Below are 11,970 nucleotides of genomic sequence, written 5' to 3' on the forward strand. Positions count from 1 at the left end.
TGCGGAATGCCCCCATTACTTTCATTTTTGTGCTCCTGTGACTCTCATTCACAGGCTAAACTTCATAAGAGATTTCCATTCTCACAGTATACCGTAATACTCGGAGAGTGCTGCAGTCTCTCTGCTATAGAGTTTGTCTCGACACTCTGAACTTGGCTGGATCATTGGATATGATCAGCGTTAGTCCAACTGTGCTTCTCCTGCAGGACTATGCCATTAGTCCGACCTGTCATTGTTCAGGAGTTCACCGCTGCGCATAAGGCAACTTGAAGGTTGGGAAGCGGGGGAGTGGTGCACTCGTGAAGGAGCAACTTAAGAAAACTACTTGAATTCACTTAACTTGCCATTTCACTTCTGCACAATTCTGATTTTGGCCAAAACCATGAATTTTTGGTTTTAGCTCTGCCCCTGTAGGCATGAGGCTAATATCAGGGTGAGCGGAAGCTACAGCAAAGTGTGGAGGAGGCCAGGGAGTGTGATGTTCTGCTGGAGAATGAGGGCTGGTGATGACAGAGGGAGATGTTAATAGAGAAAAGGTGGCAGGACGTTGATTGCATCCAGATCAATCCTATACAGCGACCGCAGACCTGACCGTGCAGGTTCCTGCACAGGATTGATCAGTAACCAGAGCCTGGCTGCATCACTTATTATATAGAAGGTAACGCGTGACTGGTGATTGACCTCAAACTACACCAGTCACAAACCTTCCTGTATATAGTATACTGTGCACTGACATCAGATGTTATATACAGCATGATGAGGACTAGTACACTATCTGATGGCCTCTACCAGATAATATATCATGGTACAGCACATCTGGTGCCTAATTACATTATATTACACGTTATTCCACATACTGTATACATAGACATTGGATGATATGTAATGGACAGTATGTGATTGGTGTCTCATATACTATCACCTGTTTTTTTTTTTTGTTTTTTTTTCTTCTTCCGAATATTCACACTTGATGACTCTGTCAGTGTCCTGCCTATGTGGAATGTACAGATGTAGATCTCAACTTCATTGCACAAGTGCTGGATGCTGTCAAAACTGCCTTGTTATGATGTATCCCGGCCACAGCATCCAAATGACAGTTCTGATGATCAGTCTGTATTGAGAAATTCTGTACAAACAATTTCCATTTGAGAGGAAAAAAAAACAAAACTCGTATTGGTGTTAACAAAAAAAATAAAGAAAATTTAGATCTTATCTGCAATTCATGTAGGGTTAGCTGTCTCAGCATGGATAGCATATGACAGGCATCTAGGCGGGGATTGTTGCCTTATAAATTATAATCCTTGCTTCAGCATTTTTTCCGTGCACCCATTGACAGATTAACGTTTTTACGGTGATCTGTACTCAAATTCATCAAAGCAGGCTGTGGTAACTGCGTTCCTCCAGAATTTATTGCTGTCATGTACAAGAAAATCTTTTCACGGCCATTTTAAATCCCTTCTATATTCTGCAATTGAAATGCAACTTTAAAAACAAAAAAAAAAATTTGAAATGTTAATTTTAGGCAAAATCTCCGAGTACTAATTGATGCATAAAAAAAGTGCCCTAATAATGGACTATAGTTTGTGAACCTTTTTAGCCATGCAAGTCACAGCTAAACAATATGGAGCAGCATCACCAAATTTAAAATGTGGTATGTTAGAAAAATTGTAAGATTGTGTTCTTGTCTTTGCAGGCTCTCATGACAGATGAAACAATATCAAATGTGCCAATCCTTATCCTCGGTAATAAAATTGACAGACCTGAAGCAATCAGCGAAGAGAAACTGAGAGAATTATTTGGACTCTATGGACAAACCACAGGAAAAGTAATGACCTATTTACTGTGTTCAGTGGGTTGGCTAGAACTCTATCAGTTTTCAGGTCTCCATATTAGTAGTTACTTTCAGGGGATCACGCTGTTGGCGAGCTTCAATATCATCAATATATGGCTGTGCATTGGAACTTGTCAGTCCATTCATGCTGCCCAAACCACGAGCAGCATGAATCGGACACTGGCTACACGATTGCAGGTATATTCTTCTCTCCCAAGGAGCCAGCTTTTTCAGAGATGAAGTAGTTTGAAAGGAACCTGAAAGCGTTTACGTTCTGCCCGATCCACCAACAGCATATATGGGACACTAGCTGCATGATTTCAGCCAGGCATGTTTGACTGAAATGCTGCAGCGTTTCAGATAAGAACATACTTTTAAGAGCTACCGGGGATGAAGTTGCGCTTGCGACTAGTTGAAAAGTCTGGTCCTTGGCGGCTTCTCCCTTCCAAAGACTGACATTTTTCTCCCTTTACGCACATGCAGGCAGAGACTCTTTGCTCAAGTGGAGCTGGTGGACGAAGCCAATGGGAAGCCGCTTGTTTGACTAGTCTCCCATATGGCTTTTATAGTATTTTTTTTTTTTTTTTTCTCCTGAAACATCGCAGTGTTTTAGAGCCAAGCATACATGTAGATAGGCTACTTTCACACTAGCGTCGTGTGACGTACGTCGCAATGCGTCGTGCCGACGCACGTTGTGAAAGTTTTGCACAACGGGGGCAGCGGATGCAGTTTTTCAACGCATCCGCTGCCCCATTGTAATGTCCAGGGAGGAGGGGGAGGAGTTTCGGCCGCGCATGCGCGGTTGAACATATCGGACGTGACGCACAAAAAAACGTTACATGTAACGTTTTTGTGTGCGTCGCGGCCGCCAAAACACAACGCATCCATCACACGATGGATGCGACGTGTGGCCATACGTCGCTAATGCAAGTCTATGGAGAAAAAACGCATCCTGCGGGAAACTTTGCAGGATGCGTTTTTTCTCCTAAGCGACGCATTGCGACGTATGTCACACGACGCTAGTGTGAAAGTAGCCTTAGTGATGAGCCGACGTGCTCGGATAAAGTATTAGCCGAGCATGCTCCGGTGCTAACCAATTGTCTTCGGCTTGCCCGAATAATATTTTCAAGTCCCCGCTCCTGTCATTCTACAGCCTAACAAGCGGGCAATCCCTGCATGTGTTGCTGCTGTCGAACAACCATGAGACATGCAGCCGCGTGGACTCAAGTTGCTTATTCAAGCATGCTGAAGACACTCGGGTAGCACATGAGCATGCTCAGATAACACCTTATCCAAGCACCCTCACTCATCACTAATGTAGATCTTAGATCGGGCAGCATGTATCGGCTGTCAGGTTCTTTTTACATCCAGTTGGAGACCATAGTGAGAGGTGAGACTAGTCCAGTGCGGCCCCCAGCTGGCATCTTCTCACATCACTCAAGTTGATTGACATTCCTTTCCCGATTTACATGTTTTCTGTGAAACTCCAGAGCTTTTCATAAAATAACAAACTTGCAGCTAAGCTCTGATTGATGCTGCTTGTTGTCTTGGCAGCATAAATCGACTGACAGGTTCCAGTTGAACTGTTCATTATTTTCCCTGGCTGCCATTATGCTGGGTATGATTTGTAGCTTTAGCGAATAAGGAATTCCCCAGTGTGTCATTCCCCTAATCACTTCTGTAGATGTCCCCTGTAGGGTAGTGACATACTTCATGCTTATAACTTTCTTATCCTTCCATCTGCAGGGTAACGTGCCACTGAAGGATCTAAACGCTCGGCCCATGGAAGTGTTTATGTGCAGCGTGCTGAAGAGGCAAGGCTACGGAGAGGGCTTCCGCTGGCTCTCGCAGTATATTGACTGAAACTCTTTCCCCCCCCTTCCTCAACTTTTCCCTTTGAAACAGCAAGAAAACAAATAAAAATACAGAATATTCTATACAGAGTTCAACTCCTCCTCCGGACCTGATCCAGACGGACTTCTCTCAGTGTGGGGCAGACTCACGAAGGCAGTGATTAACACGTACAACAACCAGGAGTCTTGTGGGGCGTCCCTCCTCTGATCGAGTCAAATCAAAAGACCATTCTATTTTTAAGAAACATGTCAACTCAAACAGTGTCCATCCCAGTTTTTTTTGTTTTTGGTTTTTTTTTCGCTCGTTTAAGTAGTTTATTTGGTCCGGAGTTCTATTATTATTTTTTTTATTTTCTAAATCTATTTAATGGTATTTACATTTATCACTAAATACTGATCCACGTATCATAACTTTAGACATCCACAATAAACATAGTTTTTGGGCTGGCCTGTTCTCTAACAATAATTTTGCTGTAAACATTTGGGTAATGTGGATTTGGAGCATGGTTGAGGCTCCGTGAGGGATGATGAGCATTTTGTGCTTTTGCTTTTTTAATTTTTTTTCACTTGTGTGAAGTGAAAAGTGCCCTTTGCAGCAAAAGTATTCGTATTTTCCAGACATGCTGTTCTGAGTCTTCATTTCTTCACTGCCCTTTTAGATAGTCGTTTGTGGCAATTCTGCTCTCCTCGGCCTGAGAAATGCGTCCGGTGTCCTTTATTTGCCTAAAATTAACGTTCACTATAAAGTGTTCACGGGGTCTAATGGAAATCAACAGGTTTTGGTGCGGCTCTTTTTTTTATTTTCTCACCAGACCTGAGTGTACTAACAGCAGAAAGGATATATGTAAAGAAATGTCTATACACAGTTTACATCATATTTTCTCAAATTTATTGTTTTAGTTGCATTTTAAAATCCACCGGTTTGTCCAGTTCCCACTTTGCAACCTATATAAAATTTGCAATAAAGTAAAAACACTCAGATATTATTGTGAATTGGTTTTTGCCACCCAGTTTATGTATTAGAATTAATAATGAATTGCAGCATCCAAGCAGTAATGCAAAGACTGCGTAATATTTATTTTTTTCTTTTTAGGGTGATACTATGCAATATCCCTGATCACTGCTAGGGCTCACTGATCGCGGAATTGGATTTCTTATGTGTTATATCTGTTATTCTACTTCACCCCTTTCAGATCAAGACCATTTTTGTCCTTGAGCATCGGAGGAATTTTTTTGTTGTCTCCTTGCGATCGCACAGCAAGATTATTTATCGGTTAAGTAGCTGTACAGTTTAATATCTTAAGGCCTTATTATAAAGCTGCTGTGACTTTCAGATCATCATGAGAGAAGTGTAAAAAGTTAAGGCATTACATAGAGTAACATCCTGGTGCACTAATGAGTTAAATGGAGATGCCCTTTAAAAGCCAACAGTGCTAGAGATCACGACTGAGGTTTACATACGCCAGCCAAGTTTATTAAAGAATATAGCTGGCTATAGATATGTGTCTTTGTTGGGGGAGGTCCATTCAAAGTTCCTGTTATTTCAGGTAACTTCGGAATATGATTTTGAGAAATAACACTTTTATCCTACCATACAAGTTGCTATGTTGTTTCCCACACAATGGGTACAGGGAGAAAGGGATTCCTGCTCTTCTTTTTTTTTTTTTTTTTTTTTTTTTTTTTTTCTTTTCTTTGTTCAGAGGGAGCATCATGGAGGACATTATTCAGCTATACTGAGCATTGTAGCTGTGAAATCAGCATTTGCTAACTTCCTGTGCGTTTTGCCCGGCGCTGGCTCACTGACCACATCTGCTGGCAATTTTGCTGTTTCCTTTGACCTTATGTCAACAAAGATCTACTTTACCTCTTCTGGGCTGCTCTGTTGACACTGCGTGACTGCTGACGTGCTAATAACCTCTGTCATGAGAATTGGTATCTGTTTACAGGGATATTCCAGCATTAATGGTTAATTAACTGCAATTGGTTTTGTGAAACCATTTTGGGGTGATTGTATACAGTGTGAGTCGCCCAGTGGAGAAGGCCATTGTGAGCTGCTCTCTGCTAGTCCGCACAGTTCAGCGTTCATTCCAGAAGCGGACAGGCAGGATTTGATGTACAATGATCGGAGCATTAAAACTCCTAATTAATATTCTCATAAGTTCCTCGTTTGACTTTAAACGCATCTGACTTGACAAGGCATGGATTTCTAAGGCTGTGTGCCCACGTAGCGCTTTTTTCAAGCGTGTTTGATGTGTTTTTTCGGGGTCAAACCGCATCAAAAACGCTTAAAAGAAGCATCCCATTCATTTAAATGCATTTTGGCTTTTTTGTGCCAATGGATGCGTTTTTTACAGCTAAGGAAACGCTTAGCGGTAAACGCAGCATGTTCATTAATTTCCGCTAAGGTCCGCGTTTTTGGCTATTTCCTATAGTCCAAAAGACGTGCGTAAAAAAAAGTGCGGTTTTTGCGCAAAAATCGGGCAAAAACGCGCATTTTCTTGGAAGGAGAACCCGTTTCCTGAGCGTTTAAAAACGCTACGTGGGCACCTAGCCTAAAGGTGTCCTGTTGGGATCTTATGCTAAGACATTTGTAGCCAATACTTTTAAAGTAACCCTCCAACGTGGCACTGAAGAGGGGCTATACATTTGTCATGTATAGCCCATTTGGCACCCTCACTTTACCACTTGCCTTATAGGGGTTTGTTGGCCGTACTGCATTTAAACTGGCTGCTGCAGTGGCGTTGGGAACAGGAAACCCTGCCACCACAGGGCATGGGAGGCATGGTTCAGTCCTACCACTGCACTCCCCATCCTGTTACGGCAGCCATCTTTGACATTAGCCTTGGGAGGGGGCAGCTTGAAGCAAACAGAGGTGAGGTACGGTGACTATAACGGACAAATAGTCCCCTCTCTGCTTGAATAGAGGGTTTCTTTAGTCGTGCTCAGAGGCAAGGCCTCCATAGCTCAGACTTGTTTCGTCAGTACTTTCCACACCTGCTCAATCTGAGATCTTAACTTAAGAATTTATATATTAACATAAACACCTTGATTTCCCTGGCATGTTACCAATTTTTGCATTGTTTTAGGGGGCATTATACAACCTCTTTTTTAGAATTTTTTTTTTTATTTTTTTTATCCTAATACCTTCTAAATATGTCTGCAGTATAAGTGGATGTGAATACTTTCCAATTGCTGTCTTCTCTGGTTCCCATCGCTGCTCCTGTCCTTTTCTGGCTCATGTGACCACGCTTCAGTCTTGCTGGCTACTATGCAGTAGGGTCCTTCTTTCCCAATGTAAAGCCTAAGCATGAGGCTCCGTAGACTTACATTGAGAAAGTGACATCTGGTCCACATGTAAACCCACGTGGGTCGGCTAGTTGATTTGAGGTGGTATGGTCCAAAAGAGAACCAAAGTAGTGCTGGATACCAGAGAATACTAGTTAAGTATTTCCATGCATTTACACGACACTACATACATATTATAGAGGATTAGAGGAAAGAAAAAATTGTAGGGAGTACTTTAGTTTGCAGCAATGATTAGGTTGATGGAACACCACAAAGAAATATACCCGTGAATGCCAGGACCCATGTTTTCCCAGCAGAGCATTACCCGCAATGTCATGTGACCTCTGTGTGTTTGCCTATGCCTGGGGGTTTTTCAGATCTTCTGACCTGCTTTTCTACCATCATAATCTCGCCCTTGCCAAAATTGCCCACATTCTTATGATTGTTCATTTTTCCTGCTTTCAGCAGAACGGCTTACAGAATGGACTGTTAACTTTAATACCGATCATATCCCACTCCTCGACTGCTGCTGTTATTAACTATCAATGTTGTTCATTCTGTAAACGGTCTTAAAATGTTATGACTTCTAGATGTACATTGCAGTAAAGCCCCCGTCTCACATAGCGAGATTGCTGAAGCGTCACCGATTTTGACGCAACAGCGACCTCTCCAGTGATCTAGCTAATTGTGACATGCAGTGGCGACCAGCTGCATATTGCTGATCATGCTCGAATGTCCTGGGCCATTTTTTCATCATCTGTGTCCCGGGAGCCAGCGCGCATCGCTGTGTTTGACCCGACGAGCGACCTCATTGGCGACGCAGAACTCAGGGACGCAGGCTGCAATCGTTCAGAATCGCTGCTGTGTGACAAGTACCAACGACCGCCGAAGATCGCTGGATGGTTGCTGCGTCACTGAAGAGATCTGCCTGTTTGGCAGCTTACTAGCGACTATTTAGCAACGCACCAGCAATCCTTACCCGGTCGTAACATTGTCGGGATCGCTGGTGCGTCGCTAAGTGAAACGAGACCTTAACGGTAGTTGAAATGCTCTTCACACAGTGACGTGTGCCCCCGAGGTACCGGAGGGTAAATGTGATTTTACAATAACGGAGATGAAGTATTACAAAGAACACAACCTTGTAGCTCTGGACAGCAATTTCTACATCATTTAAAAAAAAAAAAAAATGGCCCACACACCGGTTATTAGCTGGCAGCCATGATGAAGTATTTTGCTGCTAACAGTTGGCCCTGTACAGTGTAACGCCCCCAAAAAATTTAACTACCACTTTGTATAATCCAATCAAAAATATTTGACTCCTCCATCCAAACAACACCAGGTAGAATGTTGTGTGATTTAATGAAAGGTTTCTGTGGTGGTTCCTGAAGTCATATGGGTGTGATAGGGCAGTGCCAAACCGTGCCCACCTGCAGTGACCAACAGTTCCATGATTTTACTAATGTAGGCCATTCTCCGGTGCAGGTGGACATAGGCAAAATGCAATAAGAGCTGCACAGTTTGATTTCACTCTTAAGGGTAAGTTCACATGTTGTGTTTTTGCCACAAAAAGCTCAGCATTTTACTGTTCCTCCAAAGTGAATGAGATCTCTGATATCTCCTAGCACATGTTGCTTATTTTTTAAGCCCATGTGCTATCCCCCTTGTCTGCTGTCTCTCTCCTGTGTTCTCCCCTCATGTGCTGTCCGGTTTGAGCTGTCTCCCCCCCTGTGCTCTGTCTCTCTCACCCCTGTGTCTGACTATGTACAGAACCTATCACAGCTCCTGGGCAGGGGAGGAGGCAAAAGACAATACTGACATTACAGCAAGATATCACAGAGGACACATTTTGTGAGGTACAATATTGTTTAAAAACAGTCAAGTGAAATATTTTACCTCACAAAATGAATCCTCTGTGACCCCCTGCTGTAATGTCAGTATTGTCTCTTGCTTTCCCCCCCTGCCCAGGAGATGTGGTATACTCCGTACAAGGTCAGACACAGACGATTTTTAAATTGAACTTTCGTTCGTGGGAAAACCCCTTTAATGTGACCGCCTTCCTCTGCCTGTAGACACGTCCCGCATCTGCCACCGGGATCAGCCGAATGATTCACTGAGCCTGTGTGTCATTCACGCATGCGCAGTGCGACTGTGTTCCGCTGGTGGTACCGTGCAAGAGGCTGCATGAGTGTGTACGGCATATAGTGTGTGTGGTACAACGGTGTTCCCCTGGTGGTACAGCGCAATAGGTTGGTAGCAGCAATTTCCATATGAAGCACCCTTCACTTGGGTGTCCCAATATGGCGGTCGGTGAACTTCCTCCGCTTGGAATTCTGGGATACGGTGACATCTGGACAGAACAGGAAATGAAAACATTACAAGGCAATTATATAGATTGCCCCTGTAGTTTTTAGATGAAATTATACACTAAAGGGCCCTCCCCAGCACATAGGATAAAAGTCAGCCAAACCCACCAATCTGGGTAGGATTGGTGAGCGATTTAATATGTCTAGTGGAGCAGATGGGAGTGTTTCCTGACTATCCCTAATTCCAGCCGGAGACCGGGATGGGCCCATTGGAATTCTATCCTCTTGTTTGGCGCGGAGATAACTTGTGCCCTCCTCAGCAACTCAAATGCTTGTTCTAGCCACCATTCCTGGCTAGGGGATAGTCAGGAGAGGTAGCAGTCAGCCAAAGGATTGTCTGGCTCATCTAATGTGTATGGTTGTGCCAAATTGGAAGCTATCCCCTATGTATTAAATATGGAATTACTTCCTTATTGCTGGGCGGTCTGACCGTTGTTGCCTCTATCCTGAGAATAGGGCTCTGCTGTTGTCACTGTAAAATATGTGTCCAATGCCTGAGTACATATCTGTTATCTAGCTGTCCAAATGTGTCGTAACTTTTATCAGCTTCTGGACCAAATCCATTGTGGCCTAATCAGTGCTTGAAGATTATCACAATTTGGTCGGGATCACACTTGCGAGAAACTCGCACGAGTCTCGCACCTCAATATCCGGCACTGTCGCCGACACTCGAATCCGCAGCAGATTCTCCTGCGGTGTACAGGAGCAAGTTCAGAAAAGAGCGACCAGAATGGTGACCGGTCTGCAAACCCTGTCTTATGAGGAAAGGTTGCAGGATTTGGGAATGTTTAGCTTGCAGAAGAGAAGACTGAGAGGAGACTTAATAGCTGTCTACAAATATCTAAAGGGCTGTCACATTGTAGAAGGATCAACTTTATTCTCAGTTGCACAAGGAAAGACTAGAAGCAATGGGATGAAACTGAATGGGAGGAGACACAGATTAGATATTAGAAAAAACTTTTTGACAGACTGATCAATGATTGGAACAGGCTGCCACGAGAAGTGGTGAGTTCTCCTTCAATAGAAGTCTTCAAACAGAGGCTGGACAGACATCTGACTGGGATGATTTAGCGAATCCTGCTTTGAGCAGGGGGTTGGACCAGATGGCCCTGGAGGTCCCTTCCATCTCTACGATTCTATGATTCTAGTACCATTCTAATCAATGTAAAACAAAAAACGCTGTGCACATGCTGGGGATTTTTCAGCAGCATGTCAATTCTTTGTGCGGAATCCGCAGTGTTTTTACACCTGCTCCATTATAGAAATACGCAGGTGTAAATACGCAGGGGAAATCCGCACAAAATCCGCAGGAAATTGCACTAAATAAGCAGGTAAAACGTAGGTCATTTTACCTGCGGATTTTGCAAAATCCGTGCAGAAAAATCCGTAACATGTGCACATACCCTAAGTGCTCACATGTCTAAAATACGTTATGTGCACATATTTTTATTCACTGTTAGGCACTGTTCATACATTACGTTTTTGCTGTGTTTTTTCGTGCGCAGGCAAACCCTGCTCTTTTGGCAGTACAGAAGCTTCTTACAAAAAGCAGATTTTTGTGCGTTTTTGCTGCTTTTCTATTGTCTATTCTGCATGCTCATAAAGTATAATTCCCCCAACCCCCCAAAAAAAATTAATGCAATTTCTTTAGGTTTTCACAGCAAAACCAGATACCTGCATATTTTTGCTGCATTTTTTCACTTGCCCTTTGTTTCCTATAGGTGAAAAAACACTGCAACTACCCTGAAAGAAGTGTGCAAAAACGCAACAGTTTTCTAATTCAGTCCAGAAAATAACCCAATGTGTGCATGAGATTTCTGAACTCTCATAGTCTTTGCTGGTACTGTAAAACGCAGCTTAAAAAAATGTGCATTAAAAAAATGCAACAAAAATGCGACGTGTGAACATAACACTGTGTGCAGGTTTCGGATGCAGTCCAAAATGTCACATGAAAATATATCATTGCACTTCAGGTCTATTAAAAAAAAAAAAAGGTAATGGGAGTTAAATAAGGATTCTGGCTGAGGTTTTAATCTAAAATCCACATACATGTGTTACTAATGCCTCAATCAGACATCTGGTTTTCGCTGACACGTTCTGTCCTTGTACTTCACACATAGCATACGTACCCTTTTACAGTTTAGCGTGCTGTTCATTCGACTTTGTTTTTAGAGAAGCGAGTGTCCACACGCAAAAAAAAAAAAAACACAAAAAATAAAACCCACCCTACCTGACTTGCCAAATATGCATCAAAAATCATGACAAAAATGGCATCGTAATACTGTATATGTAACTTTCTTGTTACTATTCTAAATATTTAAATGTCGTAAATACATTTGCAGATTATTTTCGTTTATGCAATCTTCAGCAAGGAACTACACATCTCACGAATATCCAGGTGTCGTTCTTACCCCCAGAGATCGCCGGCTGCTTGTGTACTTAATGCAACGTTGATTACGTTCTGCTCAGTTCCTCGTTACTGTCGAACATGGAAATATATTCACAAGTCTACATGTATATAGATATATAAATATTTATATATGTGTATGAATTATCGGCTTCAGCTTCGCTACTTTCAGTAATTAAGGATTCCGGCTGCAGATTTTTAAAAATCATTTGGCAATGTTAGGGTTAAAAA

At 42.7% G+C, this 11,970-nt stretch overlaps 1 protein-coding gene across 1 annotated transcript in view; it reads left to right on the forward strand.

Moving 5' to 3' along the window:
- SAR1A (secretion associated Ras related GTPase 1A) overlaps window positions 1–4,665 on the forward strand; it is a 34,518-nt gene extending 29,853 nt beyond the window's left edge. Inside the window, exons 6-7 of the mRNA XM_073585797.1 lie at window positions 1,694–1,825; window positions 3,578–4,665. Of these exons, the coding sequence (XP_073441898.1) occupies window positions 1,694–1,825; window positions 3,578–3,694 (249 nt within the window). The 3' untranslated portion in view covers window positions 3,695–4,665. The remainder of the gene's footprint in view (window positions 1–1,693; window positions 1,826–3,577) is intronic.
- Window positions 4,666–11,970: the final 7,305 nt, after the last annotated feature.

Source organism: Dendrobates tinctorius, unplaced genomic scaffold (genome assembly GCF_039654945.1).
Source record: "Dendrobates tinctorius isolate UK_male_01 unplaced genomic scaffold, ASM3965494v1 ptg000089l, whole genome shotgun sequence".
Taxonomy (NCBI): Eukaryota; Metazoa; Chordata; class Amphibia; order Anura; family Dendrobatidae; genus Dendrobates; species Dendrobates tinctorius.